Source organism: Pituophis catenifer, unplaced genomic scaffold (assembly GCF_029215685.1).
Source record: "Pituophis catenifer annectens isolate HBS135680 unplaced genomic scaffold, rPitCat1.0.hap2 SCAF_2, whole genome shotgun sequence".
In the NCBI taxonomy this organism is placed as follows: Eukaryota; Metazoa; Chordata; class Lepidosauria; order Squamata; family Colubridae; genus Pituophis; species Pituophis catenifer.
The window spans coordinates 209,250,265-209,273,241 of record NW_027256882.1 but is presented as its reverse complement, the minus strand read 5'-3'; the positions used below and the strand labels follow the sequence as shown (position 1 = coordinate 209,273,241).

General features: G+C 41.7%; 1 protein-coding gene across 1 annotated transcript in view; it reads left to right on the top strand.

The window, feature by feature from the left end:
- The window catches only part of HSDL2 (hydroxysteroid dehydrogenase like 2), a 35,067-nt gene extending 19,129 nt beyond the window's left edge, over window positions 1–15,938 (top strand). The window contains exons 6-11 of the mRNA XM_070935496.1: window positions 2,626–2,724; window positions 4,692–4,886; window positions 8,578–8,649; window positions 10,513–10,734; window positions 12,857–12,985; window positions 15,196–15,938. Coding sequence (XP_070791597.1) covers window positions 2,626–2,724; window positions 4,692–4,886; window positions 8,578–8,649; window positions 10,513–10,734; window positions 12,857–12,985; window positions 15,196–15,308 — 830 coding nt within the window. The 3' untranslated portion in view covers window positions 15,309–15,938. The remainder of the gene's footprint in view (window positions 1–2,625; window positions 2,725–4,691; window positions 4,887–8,577; window positions 8,650–10,512; window positions 10,735–12,856; window positions 12,986–15,195) is intronic.
- The last annotated feature ends 7,039 nt before the right edge of the window (window positions 15,939–22,977 follow it).

Below are 22,977 nucleotides of genomic sequence, written 5' to 3'. Positions count from 1 at the left end.
CACACCACTGTTGTATTATGACAATTTCTCATTACCTGTTCAGGTGAACTACCCTCTGCAAGAATTTATACCCAGTGCAGTTTGTTTATTCTTTTATTATAGTTAAAATATTGTATTTGAGATTTATGCTAAATGTACTTTCCAAGGCAGCTTGTAACATTTCAAATATATCATAATATTGCAATATAAAATATGTAACTTGAATCTCTCTCTCTCTCTCTTATTTACAATCCTTTGTTATCTAACCACACATATATACAATAATACTTTTTGGGACTCTTACATTATCTCTTATATGTGAGATATTGTTTGCAGAGACTATAAAATCACCAGTGAGATTTAATTTCCTAATCAAAAAGTCAGAAGGTGGGGTTTTTTCCCCTGCATGGAATGGCTTGACCATGTACCGTGGCACTGCAATTTAGTTCTTATGCTTTTGAGAGAAATACCCAAAGCAATCCAATTAATGGTCTAGGAGGGAGCTCCAGCTGCCTTCCTTTCACTGATAGGATTGGTTAAGCTGTCATGTTAATGTTATTTTCAAAGATAAATGGCAAACCACTTTTAAAGCTGGATTACTTGCTGATGTAATTGCATCAGCAGCAGGCAGCATTATGATATGTCTTTACCGAATTTTCAGAAAGATTACACTAACTAGAATGATATCTGGGTAAGATATGTATCTAGGAGATGTGGATGTGTTTCAGCCTGCATTGACTCCTGGCTACTGCCTGGACAAGTCCCTGAAGTTTTCTTGGCAAGGGTTTTTGGCAATTGTTTGCCACTGTATCATTCCTAGGGCTGAGAGAGAGTGATTGGCTCAAGGTCATCCAGAAGGGATTTGTGCCTCCCAATCTCATGTTTTCTAGCGCAAATGGAGCACGCGCAAGGGGTGTGGTTTTGTGTGCCGCCTGCATCCCATGGATGGGGCCTCGCTTGCTTGCGTGGCCCAGTTTCTGACATGCCGCAGACCGATGCGGGTCTACCTGGCTTAGTGACTAACTCTGGTCCCAATTTCCATTGTTAACCAAAGGCTACCTGCAGGCAAAGGAAAAGTAAATGGGTCAAAAGAAAGGGGAAGACCGAGAAAGAGGAAGTCAGTGAAATCTACCAAGCGAGAGAAGATCAAAAGGAAATGTACAAAGTAGTGTAAAGACATGTTGAAAGCAGGAATGTTTTGCAATGAGAGAAAAGAATAGAAGATGGTAGCAAATGGTGTATAAATTAGGTGTAGCTGTGTTTCCTTTTTTTCCTTTTTCTTATCCGATACGTTCATTTTGGTGGCTTATTGTTTCTTACTTGTTTATTGTACTTTTCATAATGCTGCTTATCGCAAAAAGGAATTGTGAGTATGTGTGTTTGTGCTGAGTGATACAGTCATCATCTGCTCCCTAATCCCCTTGGATTTAGTCCCTTTTATTTCCCTATGTGCCATGCAGTCAACTAGCCACCATATTTAGCTTCTAGCTAGTACAGGCAGTCCTCAATTTGTGTCCATAATTGAGCCCAAAATTATGAACATAAGCCTTAAGTGAGTCATTGCACGTGCCCAATTTTACCATCTTTTTTGCGGCGGTTAAGCAAAAAGGGTGATTATTAAGTGAACCCATTGTTCAATGTGGGGTTTTTATTAGAAACCAGAAATAAGGGCCAGTTTCTGGCCAAAATGTTGTAAATCACATTTGTGTGATAGGGATGCTGCTGCAAACCACCATAAACGTGGTCCAGTTGCCAAGTGCCCCAAAATGTAATCATGGTGTGTGTGGGGCCCCCCAGCTGTTGGGACTTTGAATTCTGATCATAAGTAGCTTTCCAGTATGCACTGTAACTTTGAATGGTTGCTAAGCAACTGGTCATAAGTTGAGGACTACCTGAAACTGCAGTTACAAAACTAGGTTCCGGTGTCAAGAGTTAAGTTCCCTTTGTAGGCTAGTTGGTAATTTTTTTTGAGACTTGCATATCAAGGAACATCCATTGAGGATCCAGATTGTTGAGGGCCATGTGCTGACACTGTAAACCGCTTAGAGAGGACTATACAGCGCTGTAAAGCGGTATGTAAGTGCTATTGGTATTGCTATTTACCGCAGGGGTCCCCAACCTCTGGACTGCAGGCCACTAGTGGGCCGTGAGCTGTTTGCAACCGGGCCTCGGAAACAGCTGGCTTGTGCATGCACACACGCATCCTCACTTATGTGAGTACATGCATGCACACTCCATTTCTGTGAGCGGTGGACATGCATGCATTCTGCTTGCAGAAATGGAGCTGTACGTGCCAGCCACTCACGCAGAACCATCCCCTCCCCCTCGCCAGTCCGCCAAGCTGGAAAGGTTGGGGAACTTGTGATTTATGGGATAACATTCTATTTATAGTATTCCAATAAAGTGAAAAAGAAAGCAGTGCAGATAAGATGATCCTTGGTGGATCCTATCAAAAGCGTGTCTGAGCCAGCTTTTTATTTCCCATAACGGTAAAGCAGATGTCACTGCTTCACTTTCTAACTTTCTCTCCCCTCAGAATGGGATTATTATTATTTTTTTAATAAAATGCAGTACGCTAAGCCTGTGTATAGAGGAAATTAAACTTTCATCGGTTCTAAAGGACTGAATCTTTGTGTTCTGTTTTAGCCTATACTATTTCTAAATACGGGATGTCCATGTGTGTGCTGGGAATGGCAGAAGAATTTAGAGGAGAAGTTGCTGTTAATGCTTTATGGCCTCAAACAGGTATGAGCCTTTTTTAAAATTATTATGAAAAGGTTAACTGATCGGTTTCTGATTTTTAATGTGCTAAATTTGGATTAGAATCTCATTCCTTCAGTCATTCCATTGCATTTGACTGATAATGACCCGTGGTTACAATGCAGTATTCCAAGCTAACTCTGCCCACAGTCGGGGATCCTGACCGGCTCAAAGTTGACTCAGCCTTCCATCCTTCTGAGGTTGGTAAAAGGAGGAGCCAGATTGTTGGGGGCAATATGTCGGCAATAAACTGCTTAGAGCTGTAAAATGGTACTATGAAGTGGTATGTAAGTCTAAATGCTATTCCTATTGCTATTGGATATCATTTCTCCAGTCAGTAACTGCTTCTTGTGAGTCCTTGTAAGCTCCTATTTGTGTCATCTATGAATGTATTGGGCGAGTTTATCTTCCATCTATTTCTTTTTTTGATTGCCCTCCATTTTTGCAAATATCAGGAGTTTGGTCCAGTTGTTTTTGTTTTCAGAGTGTTATCCTGCCAGTGGATGGATAGAGTCCTGAACGTCTTTACTACATAGTTTCTTTCCAATGTACTGGTGGAGTGGAAAGAATAATCATTATAAAATGGAGGGGCCCAAAATAAGCTTTTCTTGGAATTGGGCCTGGTGAAGAATGGAGCCAGATAAAAGGCTCTTGGGGTGGTTGAGAATGGGCAGGAATTGCAACAGGGGCCTGGGTGTGAGTGGATATTGTGAGCTGCATCTGAGCATTTGCCCAAAGCTACACTTTCGATATTCCTTTTTTAGAGCAGGCAGAATAACAGAGTTAAAAGAGACCTTGGAGGTCTTCTAGTCCAACCCCCTACTCTGGCAGGAAACCCTATACCATTTCAGACAAATGGTCTGGGTTTCTTCTTAAAAACTTCCAGTGTTGGAGTATTCACAACTTCTGGAGGCAAGTCGTTTCACTAATTAATTGTTCTGTCAGGAAATTTCTCCTTAGTTCTAAGTTGCTTCTCTCCTTGATTGGTTTCCATCCATTGCTTCTTGGCCTGCCTTCAAGTGCTTTGGAGAATAGGTTGACTCCCTCTTCTTTGTGGCAGTCCCTTAGATATTGGAACACTGCTATCATGTCATCCCTAATTCTTCTTTTCATCAAACTAGACATACCCAGTTCCAGCAACCGTTCTTCATATGTTTTAGCCTCCAGTCCCTTAATCATCTTTGTTGCTCTTCTCTGCACTCTTTCTAGAGTCTCAACATCTTTTTTACATTATGGTATCCAAAACTCGATGCAGTAGTCCAAGTGTGGTCTTACCAAGGCATTATAAAGTGGTATTAACACTTCACGTGAACTTGATTCTATCCCTCTGTTAATACAGCCTCAGACTGCATTGGCTTTTTTGGCAGCTGCAAAACCCTGCTGGCTCATACTTAAGTGGTTGTCCACTAGAACTTTAAGATCCCTCTCACAGTTACTACTATTGAGCCAGGTACCACCTATACTAGTGATGGCTAACCTTTTTGCCATTGCGTGCCAAAAGCGGGGGGAGCACAGGGAGGGGGTCGCACGCGAGAGTGCCCACACCCATAATTCTATGCGCCTCGCCCCCCCCCCACGCATGCACGTGCAACCCCCTCCGCTCCCCCCGCTTTTGGCATGTGATGGCACAGTTGGCCCGGTAGGCCCGTTTTTTTCACCCTCCCCAGGCTCCAGAGCCTTTCTAGGAGCATGGGGAGGGTGAAAACGGCATTCCCCATCCCCTTAGAGACCCTCTGGAGGCCGGAAATAGCCTGTTTCCCAACTTCCGGTGGCCCAGAAGGCCCGAAAATCAGCTGGCCAGCGTGCGCATGTGCACCGGAGCTGAGCTCAGGTGCCCACTGATATGGCTCCACGTGCCACCTGTGGCACGCGTGCCATAGGTTCGCCATCACAGACCTATACTATCAAAAAATCATTATTAAATCAACCCCTTCATTCTTCTGTGTTTTTAGCTATATACACCTCTGCAATGGATATGCTGGGAGGAGCTGGTGTGGAAAAACAATGCAGGAAAACAGACATTTTAGCAGATGCTGCCTATTGTATTTTATCAAAGCCAAAAAGTTTCACCGGGAACTTCATTATTGATGAGGTTTTATTGAAAGAAGAAGGAATTAAGAACTTTGATGTATATGCGGTCGCTCCAGGTAATGTGGATATAATTTTTAACCCATTTAATTGTGTACTACACCAAAATTACTACAAATTATATGTCAGACCCCTTACTGACACATAATTGCTAACATAAATCACTCTGATTTCAGTTGGTCTACTTTTATGTATTACTAAGTCTGTACCCAGCCCAATTTATTTCTAGTTGTGTTACCTTGATTATATCAATATTTTCAATTTACCCCCCAAAAATGACTTTTAATTACAGGTGGTCCTCTACTTATAACAGTTTTCTTAGTAACCGTTCAAAGTTACAACGATACTGAAAAAAGTGACTTGTGACCAATTTTCATACTGCATGGTTCTGCATGGTCACATGATCAAAATTCAGCCGCTTAGAAACTGGCTCATATTTATGACGGTTGCAGTGTCCCAGGGTCATGTGATCATGTTTTGCAACCTTCTGTCAAGCAAAGTCAATGGGGAAACCAGATTCCCTTTACAATCGTGTTACTAACTTAACAACCGCAGTGATTCACTTAACAGCTGTGGCAGGAAAGGTCCTAAAATGATGCAAAACTCACTTAACTGTCTCACTCAGCAACGGAAATTTTGGGCTCAATTGTGGGTCGTACATCGAGGACTACCTGTATTTCAGCAATTCCTATGACATCTAGTCATTTTACTTTGGGAAAAGTGGGAAAACACTTTGGGAAAAGTGTTTTATGTATGGGTGTGTCTGTATATAAAATCACAAGACCATATCTCCCTCTACAGGTAATCCCCAGGTTACGAGCGTTCCCTTAGCGAACGTTCGAAATTATGTGATAAGCGCCTCCTAGAGTTTATGAACAAGTCCCAAAACTACGAATCTTGCAGCACCATGGCAGTTGTTCGCCCTTACAAACAACCGCAGAGGCTCTGCAACATTTGTCCTGCACGTTGCAGGTCGAAATGGAGCTTCCGAGTGGCATATCCGCCCCTCCGACGCTCCTGGCTTCTGTGGGCCCCCCCTGGCATGTTGCAGGCCGAAATGGAGCTTCTGAGGTACGAGATTCACTCCCATGAATCCTCAGGGCAGGCTCCATCCTGGGCAGGCTCCATTACATTCGTAACTTGAGGACTACCTGTACTAGTAACTGAACACTCTTCATTCCAAAGGCCTTGAAAGAAAAGACAGTTTATGTCCCTTGTTAAATGCCAGAAAGGGTGGGGATCATCCTAACCCAGTGGGAAGAATACTCAATAGTTGAAAATACTGTGACTAAGAAGGTAAGTTTATATAAAATCCTGTTGCCTTGATCTTATGAGAGGTACTTGCATTATTGTGACTTAGGCTTACTGAGTCATTACAATACACAATTAGTCCCAAAAAAACCTATTTTACTGTAACAGCTGAGAATTACATTCATTCCCAGCTGAGTCCCAATTAGTTGCAAAACCAGTCCTTTGGAAGAAGTCCTTTGGGTTAATCAGCAATCTTTACCTTCTTTGACACCCTGCCGAAGGCCTTACTTGGCAAAGCCCCACGAAGTTCAGAAACAAACAAGAGATGCTGACTGAAAACAGAGTTAGCAACGTTGCTTTCCTGCAAAAGGCCCAAGTGCCTTTGTTTCTCTTTTAAGCCTTAGGGGGGAGGGGGCAATCATCTCCTGGCCTTACTCCCAAGTCGTCCTTTTTGTTTTAGCTGCTCTTGCCTTCTGGCAGCTCTGCATGTGTGCACTAGGAACAGGCTCCTCCTGTTCCTCTGCCTCTCTGCTGTCTGAATCTGGGGGCTCCGGAGTCCGTGCATCACTCCCAGATGGCCCTGGCCCCATCTCTGCCTCCGACGCAGAGCCCTTGTCCAGGCCTTCCCCAGACTCCTCACTGTCCAACTCCGCTGCCAGCTCTGCAGGCTGCTGGTGGACCACAACATGTATTGCTCTATCCTGGGTACATCATGATGGCTGGGAAGATTCTGCCTTGTGAGATGTTGGAAAAGTAATTAGATCCCAAACCATTTTGGAATTTATTGGGGATCATTAATAGCTTGAATTGCGTCTGTAAGACTACTAACGACCAATGAAGTTCCTACAAGATAAGTGTCATTCTGTTATACTAGTTAGTACCAATCACTGAACCATCATGTCCTGTATCAGCTGTGGCTTTTAGAACATAAGAGCAACCCAATGTAGAGCAAAGTGCACTCATTTAATTGAGATGTGGCAAGGGCATGAGTCACTGACCTCGGTATCTCTTAATCCAGGAAGGTTGCTCTACACAAGAGCGAAGTCCCAGAGAACCTCCACCCTGTAAACCTGTTTGGGATGAGCTTTTTGTGAGGTCTCATGATTTGATGGAAGTCAAATTTGAAAATGCATTCTTGATACATTTTAAATTGCTCTACTAACACAAGCAATAGAAAAATTCTGGTATCAATTATATTCTTCAGCAAGGGTTACTTACACTAGGTATGCCATGTTTGGAGTCTCCTCTTCTGTCCATTTCCATTGATAACCAGTAGGAAAGGAATGAAGTACAGCATGAGAGTTAAAATCCGTTGAAAAAAGTGTGTTTTCTTCTATTGAATGTTCATACTCCTTAATGCCATAGGTATCCTTCTGTATGATATTGGTTGAATGTATTGGTACATTGCTACATTTCCAAAACCCAACTGGAATGGGTTCTGATAATCCACTTGATTCAAGATTTGTTTACTCCAAAATTCTCTGCCCAAGCACTTTCTCAACAGTGTTCTTCCAAAAGGGAAAGTAGAGATTGGACATTAACTGTCCAGGATTGAAGTGTCCATCCACAACTTCATGAGAAGCTTTCAAGGCTGAAGAACCACCCCCTCAAAGAGATGTTGCATGGATCCATCCCATCTCCTGAGCACCTTAATAACCCAGGAGGAAAATCTATCTCACAGACAGATAGTTGAACTTTATAGTGCCAAAGACCTTGTTTAAGACATATGACCATAATAGTGCTTGCCTGTACAGATCATAAGTTATGATGGTTGTAAGTCATGTGATGGACTTGATTTTACAATCTTTTTTGCAGTGGCCATTAAGTGAATGCCACAGTCATTAAACCCATGCCAGCGGTCCCCAACCTTTGCAGCTTGGCAGCCCAGCTAGGGGGGAGAGGGGAACCAGGCTGTGTGAAGGGTGGGCAGGCGCCCACGTCCATGTGCTTGACTGCAAGTGGAGCCGCACACACGCATGCGCACCGGCCTGCCACTTGCGCAAATAAGCTTGTGTGCTGGCATGCTGCTTGGGCAGCCTAGTTCTGAATAGACTATGGCCTGGTAGTGGGCCTGGTAGTTAGGGACCCCTGCACTATGGCACAGTTTTGCTGAAAAATAAAATTGTCAATTTTCAGCATGTGACCGCAGGATGCTGAAAATGGCTCCCAAACTATTCCATCTCTCCCATGAAATTCTGTGTCCTAGACAATTGGTCCAAACAATAATTCTGATGCACTAGTGACTTCCATAGTCTGTATGCATGTTTACGTTTGGAAATCATAGCCCATTCTGGTTTCTCAAATGGATCTTTGCAAATATTTAAATATGTGTATGCATGTATGGTTGTGTTGGGGACAGATCAGATTGCATTTTGTGTGTTTGCTTTAAATAACACCAATATTTGCCACAGCGGATATAAATTAATAGTTTGATATTATCATATGAAGGGTAAATCTTTTTTTTAAAAAAAAACCTTATTATTTCTATTTGCATTTTAGGTTATCCTTTGATACCAGATTTTTTTTTAGATGTGGATCCTGATACGATAGCAATGAAAATGGAAGCACAAGGTAAAGAAACTACTTTGTCTCTATCACTTGCTAGCCCAGGATTGAAGAAGGGGAAGTGGAGGGGAGGGGGGGCTCCTGCTCTCCCTCATCCTTTCCATCCTTCTCCGGATCAATTCTGGAACGAATTATGCAAAACATGTAAAATCTGCAAGACTGGGAAGAACGGATCGGTTCTATCAAGACTTTGGTTATTGGACAAACTCATTTGGATACAAGCCAATGGCTGGATTCACGAATCACAATAAACCATAATGTAGCTTGTTTGGTTTTTATATTAGGATATTGTGCTAGCCTGGTTTGTAAAATATAATGTAGGACAAGAGGCGTGGTGGTGCAGTAGTTAGAATGTAATACTGCAGGTATTCTGCTGACTCCCGATTGCCAGCAGTTCGGTAGTTCAAATCTCACCAGCTCAAGGTTGACTCAGTCTTCCATCCTTCCAAGGTCGGTAAAATTAGGACCCAAATTGTTGGGGGTAAACCGCTTAGAGAGGGCTGTAAAGCACTATGAAGCACTAAATAAGTCTAAGTGCTGTTGCTAATAATGCCACTGGAGATGGTCTTTGCTCCAGCGGTTTGAGTCCTAGCGGTAAGTGGCATGGTGAGCTCCTGTCGCTTGTCTCAGCTTCTGCCCACCTAGCAGTTCTAGATATATAGTAGATATATAGGTACCATTTTGATGGGGAGATGAGCCGGCACTTTGTGCAGATGGTTAGACTCCTGCTGGCAACCTTCCCGGTTGCGATGCCTGTTTGTAAGGTGGCTTTGGTGGAGGGAAAGGGCCTTAGATGACACTGCAGGAAAGCCATTCATCTTTCTTTCTGGTGCAGAGCTAGCTCACCACCCTGTAGCACACCTTGGAAAACGTGTGGGCGTGAACCAAGCATGGCTAGCAGCAGGGGTGAAATGCTCCCGGTTAGGACCGGACCACCTGATCCAGTAGCTATGGCAATGGGTGGTTCGGAGAAACGGTAGCAAAAAAACCTGCCCCCCCTCCCCATGCCCAGCTGAGCCGCGCAATCATCAGAGGCTGTTTTTTTTTTACTTTTAAAAGCATTTTTTCTACAACCTCTTAGACTGAAAAAATGCTTTTAAAAGTACAAAAAAAAAAAAGCCTCCGATGATCGCGCTGCTCAGCTGGGATCGTCAGAGGATTTTCAAAGCATTTTTTTCTGCAACCCCTTCAGCCGAAGAGGCTGTAGAAAAAAAAATGCCTTTAAAAGACTCTGGCGATCCCAGCTGACTTGTCTGATCGTCAGAGGCTTCTAAAAGCATTTTTTTCTGCAACCTTTTAAGGTTGTAGAAAAAATGCTTTGAAAAGTTTAAAACAAAAAAAAAGTTGGCCACGGCCACCCAGTCACATTACCCCCCCCAAGCCACGCCCACAGAACCGGTAGTAAGAAATTTTAGATTTCACCCCTGGCCAGCAGTCAGCCAAACTACTACTGTGAATTAGCCTTGAAGTCTCCTGGCTAATGTAACATCGCCATACACTAAATGAATAAATTAATTACTTTAGGACAAAGCATTTTTTATGGCTCATTTGGTTGGTTAAGTAAAACTGGCATAACTTCATATCTGTTTATTGTAATTGTAAATAAACAAGTACATTCGTTGTTATCAAGCTATGTTGTATCACCAGACTTTCGCCCTTTAATTTAGTTTGTTCGGTGGGATAGTTTTTTATGATTGCTGATCTTTCTTTCTTTTCAATAGAAATTCTAAAAACACTCTTGAAAATGAGGAGAAAATCTTGGTCCATGATAGAATCAGACCGAATTAAGAATAGGTCTCTCTAGATATTTTAAATCATCCTTTACTAAAACACAAACGCTAATTTTACTTCTTGCTGATGGTCCTATAGGAGCTTCTCCAACCTTCAAAGAAGGAAAAAAACAAGATATTGTGAAAAATGAAGGTCCTGATAAAACAAAAGCCGAAGGACCTGATAGAGACAAACTACATGTACACTTCGCTGCAGATAAACCAGCAGGGCCCGTAGCAGAAACATTTAAACTTATAAAAGGAATGATAAATGAAGATATTGTAAAGGCAACTCAAGGAGTTTATCAGTTTGAATTATCCGGTAAGGATTCTATACACATTTTAAGACATTGCATTGTACTAGATGGCCGTCTGGTCTTTGACAGAAAGCCACTTAAAGAGACTAGAAGCACTTGAAATGTGGATTTACAGGCGGCTGTTACGTATAAGTTGGGTTGACAAAATCAGAAATGAGGAGGTGATAAGCTGCCTGGGAAAGCCAAGGGAAATCATCAAAACCATGAAAAAGTGAAAGTTAGAATATTTTGAATATGTGCTGTGATACCCGGAAAAATACGGCATACTTCACTTAATCCTCTAAGGAAAGATTGAAGGCAAATGAGGTCCAGAAGAACATCATGGCTTCAAAATCTAAGGGACTGGTTTGGACAAAACTCAAAAGCAGTTTTTCATGTGGTTGTTGATAAAAATAGGATCGCCAACGTCCAATGACGGATGTGGCACAAGAAGAAGAAGATGGCCTCATGTAACAAAGAGTTTAGGAATCCACTAGACAATCTCTGTCCTGTTGGGTCATTTCAGAGATATTTCCTTAACTGAACAGGGAAACAAAGACAACAGAAAGACATGTAGGCAAAATGCTGTGGGAGCTGGCACGACTTTTGACTTCCTGCCAGCTTCCCCATTTATTTTGCTTGCGGTAAGCTAACAAGGAGAAAGCCAGGGGAAGCCAGCAGGAAGCTGCAGGTTCAAGGCCAAGAGGCAGGTAGATAGTCACCAGGTGGGGAAGGGAGCAAGGGGATGTGGTGGGATGTAGGTCAGGAATTGGGGTGTAATGGGGGTAAATGAGAGGTGCGCAGGTTTGGAAGGGTGTATGGGTGTGTGCAAGAGATGCTGTGTAGGTTGAGGAAGTGGAGCTGTTCAAGAAGGTTGCATGATGGTCATGGGGCTGTGTGAGGGATGCCCCGTGGTTTCAGAGGGTGCAGTTAGGGAAGGGTGCTTAGAGGTGTTTAAGAGTATATGAGTGGGACCAAGCAAGTCAGGGACATTGTATTGGGGGGGGGGGAAGCAGCATTGGTTTGGAAGGGTACATGTGTTATGGCTCCGTTGCCTGAGCCTGGGCTATCGACAGATGCAGACTCTGAAAGTGAGGGAGAGGAGTTGGCAAGGCCTCCCTCTCCAGGACCCTCCTCTCTGGCAATGCCTCCGGAGGACATTGAAGGCCAAAAGATAGGCCCAGAGCCAAGCACGTCCCCACAGCCACAGATGGACAGCGACAAAGTAGATAAGTGTTGGCTGGACCCTCGGCAGAGGCGTAGAGAGAAGCATGCGCAGCAGAGGGGAAGGCGTGCCAGAGATTAGCTGAGTCACTGGACCACACCCCACAGGGTATAAATGTAGGTGTGGTGGCCAGTTCAGTTTGTGACGAGCAAAAACTAGAAATAATCCATGATCTCTGCGTTACTGGACTTCTGCCTGCCTTGTTGGACTGCATTTGGACTAATCCTTGTATTGTTGAACCTTTGCCTGCCTTATCGGAATGCTTGCGTGTGTGGGATGGGGACAGAACATCATGGGGGTAACTAAAAGGTATAACATGGGTCAGGGAAGGCACATTCAGGGCAGCATGGATGGGAAAGAATGTGGGAGGGGGTTGTGCAAGAGAACCATGTGGTTTCGGTAGAGCATTCAGGAGAGAGGTGCAGGTCAAGAAGGATGCATGGGGGGTTGCAGCAGTTGCTAAACAAAGCGGTTGCTAAATAAGGACTACCTGTATGGTGAAATCAGTAGCCCTTGACTAATTTATGACTGACTTAGATCCCACTGATGTACGCGCACATCTGTCCTGCATGACTAAATTTGAAGCAAAGTTTATATGACACCAGCTCTTTTAAATAATACTGTTGTTAAGTGGCTGAAAAGCTTATATAACACAACCTGAAACTGAGAGGAGAAGCAGGATACAAATCTAAATTGCAGGGGGAAATCAAAAGATGGAGTTGAAAGTGATTTAAAAGCTATTGAAATCATTACCAACAGAAGTAGGATCACATACAATTGGCTTTTAGTTGTGCTCTCTTTTTTTTACAAGTATTTCGGTGAAAATTGCCGTTCAAACATTATACTGAAGTTGTTTAGCTTGTAAATGAAAGAAACATGCCACTAATTTATCTTCTATACATGGATTATTATTCTTGTTTTAGGTGAAGAAGGCGGAATATGGTACATTGATCTTAAGAACAAAGGCGGCAGTGCAGGAATTGGTGAGGCTCCTGGAAAGGTCGATGTGATTATGAACATGTCTGGCAATGACTTTGTAAAAATGTTTTCAGGTAAGTAGTTTGAAAATGTTTACCCTTGTTTAATCAGATTTTTTCCCCCAATCCTTCATTTGGGTTATTGCTTTTTGAAATGATTACTATTTTTAGAGACCGCTAGCTATACAGTGGGAAATGGTATTGAATTTTGTGTTCAATTGATGGAGGTAATCTGAAGTTGTACTGGGTGGTACTAAACTCAACTTTTAGTTTCTGTTCAAAGCCTACGCTAACATTTCGCAATTAATTAATGAAGTACAGGCGTTCAAATTGAGAATTAATGGGGGCAAAAATACCCGCTTCAAGACACAATGCTGCTTTAGTTATTCAAAAGTGACACCAACTTCCTTTTTTAACGATGTTCTACTTTTGTACTCATCATCCTCTGGGTCAGGGGTCTCCAACCTTGGCAACTTTAAGACTTGTCGACTTGAACTCCCAGAGTTCCTCAGCCAGCAAAGCAAATTCAAGTCCATAAGTTGCCAAGGTTGGAGACTGCTGCTCTGGATCCCAGACAAGACGTAAGGTTTAAAAAAAGTTACCCTCCTTCAGTTGAAGGTAACTTGTTTGAACCAACAGATCATAGTTAATCCTTAACAAGAAAGCAGAAACACAGAGAACTTTCCTATATTTGGGAAGACGCCTACTTCAGTCTCTGAATAAGTTTCCTAGGGGAGAGAAGTAAGCCTTCAGCCTTGACATGCTCAGATTTCCTATCTCAAAGGCCTTAACTTGATGACTGAAACCATCTTCTTAAGGCACTCTGCCCTCACAAAAATCTACTTGTTAACACACCTACCCTACTCCACGTTTCAAAGGTGGTGCAGGAGATGAATATAGAGGAAAAATAAACAAGTTTCTAGAATACTTCATCTTTTGGTCTGGAGGAGGGAAATGAATTGGCATCAAATTACAGAGGCAAGCGGTTGCACCGAGTACTATCCTTCTGAATTGTGGAGGTGCCCATTACCAAGTCAATCGCAACTTCAGATATCCTTTTTCTCTTATTAGCAATGAAACTCTTCCCTACCTAGCAGCTAATTCTAGTTCATCGGTTTCTGACAGCACCATATGACTCTACTGTAACATTCTAATATTTGTAAAATATGCTCCCTTTCTTTGTCTATTTTAATTTGCTCTCTGACCGCAATAAAAGTTTACTAATCTGGAATATTTGATGGCATTAATCTCAGCATGGAGGGTAAAGGAACTTTCTGTGGAAAATGTTTTGTGTATCTTCATCAAGGCAGGGTAACCTAAGAATGGATCCCTGCCTGGATCTGAAGATGAGTTCAAGCTGTCAAAGATCATAAGCGATTGGATTACTGAATTGTAATTGGATTATTGGATTTTTGGATTTGTACTCAGTTTTGGCACAGGTTTTAGCTAGTTAACACCATTGTGCTAAGTAGCAAGGTAGTGTATTTAAGTTGGTTTAGCTGTGGCAAACTCGGCCAAGTGTAAGTGTTTATAGATAAACTCTAATTTAACAAAATATTCAAATCAGGTTACTGTATTTTCCTTCACTAAATATGGTTGAAGTTTTGTTTAATTGAAAACACAAAGTACTTGTTTCAGAGCACTTTTACTGAAAAAAAAATAGAGGGAATAGTTATAGTGTACATCTTTTATGTCCTCTTCATTTGCTATTTGCCTGAGATGTTAAGGAAACTATGATTTTAATAAAAACAATTAGAGCCATGTTGATCCCTACAGGGAGGTAGAGAAAATCAATCCAAACTTTAGTGGTATCTTTATTAAAAACAACCAAAATGACATAGCAGGGTTGACTTTTCAAGCTTTCAAGGATCTTTGGAGGTCATCTTTAAGCAACATGTTCCCATAAATATAAGAAAGGGAAGAAAGAAGAAACTTTAAAACTTAAATCAGCAGGCTTAATGTCCTGATATTTAGAGTTTCATGCTTCTTGCCTTTTTTTTTTGGTGACATCTAGAATTCTTCTGGACAACTTGAAAGACCATATATCCTTTTAGGTCATTTTGCTAGTATCATAGAGATATGGGTTTTGGCCATTTTTAAAATGAAATCAGTAAAGAAAAGAAATTATAGAATCTCATATTACCCCACTGCTGTTTAAAGTAAGGAGATGTATTTACTGAAAAACCACCCAGGTGCTATTATTAAATTCAATAGAAGGGTTCAGGGAGGGAGATATTTCAAATGTTTATGATGGCTTAATGTATTTCATCCTTTCTTTCCCCCAGGCAAATTAAAGCCAACGATGGCTTTCATGTCTGGAAAGCTGACAATCAGGGGAGATGTTGCCTTAGCAATCAGGTTGGAAAAACTGATGGCTCAATTCAATGCCAAACTTTGAAAATAAATGGGGGAAATTGGTATCACACTGAACTTTCAATAAATATGTAATGCTTTGCTGTTGAAGATAACGTCTCTTATTTAGCATATTTTGATTTATTATGTAATTTTCCAGATGGATAATATTTGCATAATAACTGGACTGTTCCTAACCTATTTTGCTTGGAATTAAAGACTATTATTGATTAAAGCAAATATTTGCTGTAATCGCAGCACACCTGACAAAGAGTTAACAGATCATCAACGGACATTAAAAACACTGATTTGTTTTAATTAGACCATTAGTATTTCTATTTTATTCTATTTTAATTTAGAAAACATCACCATTTTTCCCTGAGATTTCTATGTATTTCTAAATTGAAGATGCTATAAGCAATAAGTTTAATACCATGCAGGAAGACTCAGTTGTTCTTAAATATTAACTTAAATATTTTTTAAAAGTTTACATGCGTGCAATTTTTAAATAAATAACTGTATTACCTTTGGTGAGGGGTTTTTTTTTTTTGGTTATATTATTAATGCTTGGAAGCACAGGTGCCTTTTAGATTTTTTTTCATATGTTTCAATAATTAAATGTAAGATTTTTGTGGTGCAAAATACTAATAACCAAAAGATGACAGAGGAAAGTTAATGCTTTCTGTCTCTATCTCTCTCCCTCCTTCCACATATCCGCCATCTAGATTTTTTGCAGCCCAGCTGGGTATCTCTACAATAATAGAATTAGGTATTTTGTTAAGGAGTTTTACCTCTCTGGAAATGCTCAGAGATTAACGATCAAAAGATTTCAATGTCCTGGTAAGGTTGCCTCAGATACGGTAGTATTTTAAAATAACTTTTTTAAAAAATGCTGACTGCTGTCCATACTTGATTTCTGTCAAACTGTAACTATAGAAAGTGGAAATAAAACATGTTCACGTGTGTATGTGTGGTTAAATACGTGGTTGGTATACGATGGTTATGCTTTTTAAACGTGAGAGTCAGTTTGGTGTGGTTATTAAGGCATCACACCAGAAACTGGGAGTTCTGGTCCCTCTTTAGGCATAAAGCCAACTGGGTGACTTTAAGCCAGTCACTTCCTCTCAGCCCTAGGAAGCAGGCAATGGCAAACCACTTTTGAAAAAGCTTGCCAAAAAACCTGCAGGGTCTTCTTTTCCAGGCAGTCCTGAAGAATAGACATGACTGAATGGGAGGACAAAACAACGTTGGAAAGCATTTCACTAAACATTGAGGCTGCAGAATGAGGAATTGATATTGAAACATTCTAGGATATTTTTTCCCCTCAATATAACTGAAATATCTTATATTGTGTTTAGAACATATAAGAAGCCTAATTTCTGCAGGTGTGGAAAAGGAGACATGTTTTACTCTGGCACAATCCTTGTAAATCAGATATAAAATCAGATATAATTGAGTACAGGAAATCAGTTGTATCCGAGCATTTTGGACAATATTAATACAATATATTCATTTGGATCAAAATTTAGCAGAACGATGGTTAGGAAATGTTTCTCCTCCTCTACATTCAAATGTTTTCATCAGCAGCCAACCCCAAACTGCAAAGGCCTGTGGGCCAGAAATTCTCCTCTGCTTGATAGAGCAAAGTGATTGTGCTTGACCTTTGAAATGCCATGACATTCCACTGCTTGTAATGTTGGAGTCTGATAGAACTGGAAAAGAGGTAATGCTATTTTTTTTTCTTCCTTCCAAAGTTCAGTTTATTTGAAAAGCTAATAACAGAAAGTATAAATGGAACCATAATTAACTATGGAAATACAAATTGAGATTGGGTGTGTAAAATACATTTACAAAGTGATAGGCTAGTTGAATATCAATTCCTGAATAAGCATTTGTAGATTTACAAGATTAGGGCTTAGACTATATGTCAGGTTGTGTAATTTCCCCATGTTTGTTAGTTTGTGTTTGTGTTCCTCTGGATTACGGTTTCCAATCAAAGTCAGCAGTTTGGAGGCACATTTACACCTAGTCCTCGATTTACAACCATTTGTTTGGTGACTGTTTGAAGTTACAACCACATAAAAAAAGTGACTTACGACCATTTTTGACATTTATTACTTGCAACATTCCCACGATCATGTGATCAAAATACGGATACTTGGCTCATATTTATAATGGTTGCACTGTCCCAGGATCATGTGATTAACCTTTTAGTGAATTTCTGACAAGCAAAGTCCATTGGGAAGCCAGATTTCACTTTCACAACCGTGTTACTAACTTAACAAACCGAAATGATTCGCTTAACAACTGTGGCAAAAAGGTTGCAAAATGGGGCAGGACTTACTTAACATAGCAACGTAAATTTTGGCTCAATTGAGGTTGTAAGTCAAGGACTTCCTATAAATCTCTTCATGCTACTGATTTTCAGTTCTGAACTGGAGGATCCTCTTAAAGATGAAAAACTAGAAAATGGAATTTCCTTCCTTTCCCCCCCTCCCCCCTCCCTGCCAAATCTTCAACTTCTACATTATTGAAGGGAGCAAACTTTAAATGTTGGGTCAGCAACCCAAGTGATTGATGCTTTGTTTCATTTAAGCAATGAGTTCCCTGATGCACTAAATCAGTGGCAAAGCCCTTCTCTTTCAGATTGTAGGTGGAAAACTGAGGTAAATTCTAGAAAATTAATGAGGGAAGTACCACCTTTATAGATTCCCTTGGTTTCTAAAAGGAAAGAAAGAAAGAAAGAAAACAATTCCAATTGCTGAGGTGAAAAGATTGCTTTAGTATATACATTCAGACTATTCGGAATTCGATAATTTGTATGGTGATTTTTCATATGCAGGACAGGGTGCCGTCAGCCAGGCAATGTCGGCTGGTGACCCCCAGGGGGAGTGCCTTCTCTGTGGCAGCTCCTGCCCTCTGGAATGATTTGCCCCCAGAGATACGAAGGATATCGGATCTCCAGGTTTTTTGCCGTGCCCTAAAAACTTTTCTTTTCCATCAAGCAGGGCTGGCGTGAACCCCCCCCCCCTTTTTTTTTTTTTAGTCTTTTTAACTTTTTAAATTGTCAAATGGGTTTTAGTTTTCAATGTTTTAAATTTTTGGGCCACAATATATATATATTGCATCATAAAGCCAGTCCCGATTCAACCAAGAGTGTGGTGCAAAAGGTGTTTTGATGCAAAAAGCAGCCCTCTGAGCCACAGCTCAACACAAAGCCCAGTCCCCAATCTGGATGGCAGCCAGGCTGGGCATGCCTTGTCAGCAGCAGGAGCAAGAAGGTAGTGAAGGCCAGTTGGGGTGTTAGGGGTCTCAGACTCCAATGTGGGACTGGGCTGTGATGGCTTCCTGGGGTGTGACAAGCAGCCATAGAGCCGTGCAGTTCTGGGGCTGTTTGCTGCCCAGAAGGTAGGTTGCAGGGTGGCCAAAAAGGCAGAGAAGCTGGGGGATGATGGGAGAGACGGGTAGAAAAAGTTGGAGGCACTCCCTTATCTTATTGGGACTCAGGGCTGAGAGGGACCAAGCCCAGAATGGCTTGGATTGTGCTGGGGTTCTCCTAACAAGTGGTAAAATTCACTGAACGACCTAAGGCCATGATGGCGAACCTATGGCACATGTAGCCATATCAGTGGGCACGCGAGCTCAGCTCCAGCGCACATGTGCGCGCCGGCCAGCTGATTTTCGGGTCTTCTGGGCCCACCAGAAGTAAGGAAACAGGCTGTTTCCTGCCTCCTGGGGGGGTGGGGAAGGACCGTTTTTCTTTCTCACCTGGCTCCAGGGCCTCTCTAAGAGTCTGGGGAGGGCAAAAACGGCCTTCCCCACCCCCCCAGAGGTCCTCCGGAGGCCGAAAACGGCCCGTTTAATAACTTCCCACCATTTTTCCCCTCCCCAGACTCCTAGAGAGGCCCTGGAGGCTGGGGACAGCAAAAAACGGGCCTTCCGGTCCCACCGGAAGTTGTTAAATGGGCCATTTTCAGCCTCAGGAGGACCTCCGGGGGTGGGGAAAGCTGTTTTTGCCCTCCCCAGAGTCCCAGAGAGTCCCTGGAGCCAGGTGGGCCATCGTGGGCCAGGAGCAGGGGCCGAGGTGAATAGAATTATGGGTGTGGCACGCGCGCGTGCGACCCACCCTGCCCCCCCTCCTGGCACACGATGGCAAAAAGGTTAGCCATCACTGACCTAATGGATTACTCAGATTGAGGTTAAATTATCGGGTCATGTGACATCTTGCTTTTATGATTGCATCACCTAGCAACTGAAATGCCAGCCGCAACTATGGTTGTATTTCAAGGACTGCCTGTATTTCTGTCTTAATTTCTTCATCCCCACTACAAAAAAATAATATTCATCTATATTTTGGATTTATTGTTCACCATTAACATGTGGAGTACAGGTAGTCTTTGACTTACAACAGTTCATTTAGTGACAACAGCACTGAAAAAAGTGACCTATGACCATTTTTCACACTTACAACCATTGTAGCAACCCTATGTGATCAAAATTTGGATGCTTGGCAAGTGGTTCATATTTATGATGGTTGCAATGTCCTGGGGTCCCGCAAACAGCTTTTGCAGTCTTCTGACAAGCAAAATCAATGGGGAAGCCAGATTTACTTAACAACGGTGCTACTAACTTAAGAACTGCAATGGCTCACTTAACAGCTGTGGCGAGAAAGGTCATAAAATGGAGCAAAGCTCATTTAACAAATGTCTCACTTAACAACATAAAATTTAAGCTCAATTGTGGTCGTAAGTCGAGGACTATCTGTACTCTGAAAATTTGAAAGTCCTTACCAAAAATCAGGAATTTTAAAAAGATGGAATAAGAAAGATAGGTACTTCTCTGAAAGAGACTTTGTTTCCTCGTGATTTATCCTTCTGTAGAACTACTTTCCCAAAACTTTGATCTGGAAGTTATAAAAGATGAAGGATAAGAGATGTTTGATACATAGTTCAAATTAAAAGGCTTTTTAAAAAGTTAATAAAACAAGATCAAAGACAAAATGGTAGAAAAGCACATGTCGAGAAAAATTAAATGAAGAGAAGATATTTCAGTCTAGAAAGCAATGTTTGTTTTTACATTTATTCTTCTTTTTATATATATCAGATATATTGTCCCTGTCACTCATCACACTCTACAAAAGGCGACAAAATAAACAAGTAATTCTCCACTGAGGAATTATCTCAAAATAGTAGCAGTGTGCGATGAACAAGCTTTTTTAAAAAAGTTTGTGCATGTGTTGTTTTATGTAGTCAAAATGCTTGTTTGCCAGACTGCCAGTCGTTTATTTAAACAGACACATTTGGAACTGTGTGTTTACAATTCCCTTCCTTCAGGTTTTCCTTTACAATTCTTTTGGGATCTATTAGCTTCTGTGATATTGCAACATAAAGTACAACCTGTATGTGTGGTGTGATTTATCTGTTTCAACTCCTACCATCTCCCTGCTTAATGTTGCACTTGGAAACAAAAACGAACAGTTTATACCAGTGTGAATTTAGAAGCAGTGGTAAACAGCAGGGAAAGAAAAAGGAAGAGAAATAATTAACACCTATAAAAATATAATGAGATTTCCCTTTATTGTCTCCAATTAAATGTATAGATATTCAGAGCTTTATTAGGAGGAACTTTTAGATCTTAACCTCCATTCTTGTCTGTTTTCTTCATAACTGAATGTTAGACTATGTTATTTATGGGGGTAAAGTTCTAGCTGTCAACAATGAAGAAAATAAGCCTATGGGAATTCAATGGCTGGAGTGCTAGAAAATGATTGAAAAATCATCAAAAATACAAGAAAAAGCAAGAGCTGTGAGATAACAACAGCTAAGTAAACGTGAGTCAGTCACTCTAGCACAGCCCTAAGAAGGAGGCAATGGTAAGTCATTTCCAAAAATCTTGATAAGAAAATTGCAGAGACTACTTCATCCAGTCACCAGGAGTCAATGCTCAAAAGCGCTCCCTCTCCCTCTCCCTCTCTCTCTCTCTCAATCATAGGACAGAACAGAACAGAATAGAAGGGACCTTGGAGGTCTTCTAGTCCAGTCCCCTGCTTAAGCAGGAGAACCTATACCAATGATGGCTAACTTTTTTGCTGTCGCGTGCCAAAAGCGGGGGTAGTCGGGGGGGGATTGCACATGCGTGTGCCCACACCCATAATTCAATGCGTCCTGACCTCCCACACGAGCCCCCGCTCTCCCCCTGCTTTTGGCATGCAGTGGCACGGTGAGTACGGTAGGCCCATTTTTTGCCCTCCCCAGCCTCCAGAGCCTTTCTAGGAGCCTGGGGAGGGCAAAAACGGCCTTACCCACCCCCCCAGAGGTCCTCCGGAGGCCCTGAAACAGCTTATTTCCTGACTTCCAGTGGGCCCGGAAGGCCCAAAAATCAGCTGACCAGCATGCACATGCGTGCTGGACTGAGGTAGGGCAACGCTCGCGTGCCCACAGATACGGCTCCATGTGCCACCTGTGGCACCCATGCCATAGGTTCGCCATCACAGACCCATACAATCTCAGACAAGTTCCATCCTTTCTAAGGTAGGTGAAATGAGGACCCAGTTTGTGGGGGCAATAAGCTGACTTTGTATAAAATATACAAAAGTATGAAGGCTATTGCTTAACGCATTGTAAGCCGCCCTGAGTCTCCGGAGAAGGCGGCATATAAATCAAATTAAAACAAAAAACAAAACAAACAAACAAGTGACTGTCCAGTCTCTTCTTAAAAACTTCCAGTGATGGGACTGGCCATGATTTCTGAAGGCAAGCTGTTCCACTGGTTAATTGTCCTCATTGTTAGGAAGTTTCTCCTTAATTCCTGCTGCTTCTCTCTTTGATTAGTTTCCAAGCATTATTTCTTGTCCTGCCCTCTGGCGCGTTGGAGAATAATTTGACTCCCTCTTCTTTGTGGCAGCCTCTCAAATACTGAAATACTGCTATCATGTCACCCCTAATTCTTATTTTCTTTAGACTAGCCAAACCCAAATCCTGCAGCCATTCTTCATATGGTTTAGTCTCCAAGCCTTTGATAATTTTAGTTGCTCTTCTCTGAACTTTTTCCAAAGTCTCAACATCTTTTTTGTAGTATGGTGACCAAAATTGTTGCAGTATTCCAGGTGTGGTCTTACCAGGATTTTGTAAAGCGGCACTAATCTTTCACACATGATTTGTGTGTGTTTGTGTGTGTGTGTGTGTGTCTGTCTGTCTGTCTAAGCTGCAGTAAGTCCTACATTCTATTTTGGTCACCCACTGTACCATTTTTATTTAGGGTAAAGAAAATAAGTTTTTCCATTCTCAGACTTGCAACAAAATCAAAAGAAATAATAAGAAACCTTTGTTGGGGATTGCATCCCTCCAATTTTTTTCACGGTTTGGCAGTTAAATAAGACAGAAAGAACAAGCTCCACTGGATAAAAATCTGTAAAGTAGCTGATGGAAGATGAACTTAAGGATTGTAAAGCAGCCTTCAGATGTCTTTTGAACTTGAAGCTACACTATGTTTCCTTAGGCAATTACCAACCTCCTCTTTGTGGAAAGGGCTTGGAAAAATATCTTTTTCTTCCTATCTATGAATAATCAATAGATGAGAATGGACTCTCAGAAGCCCCAGTATTGCAAGAAAACTTTTTTTTCATTTTTAATGGTGAGGTTCTGGATCAGCCTTTCTTCACTCACAAATAGTTGTGCAAGAAATCATGACAGAAAACAGTCTGTTTTTTGATGTTT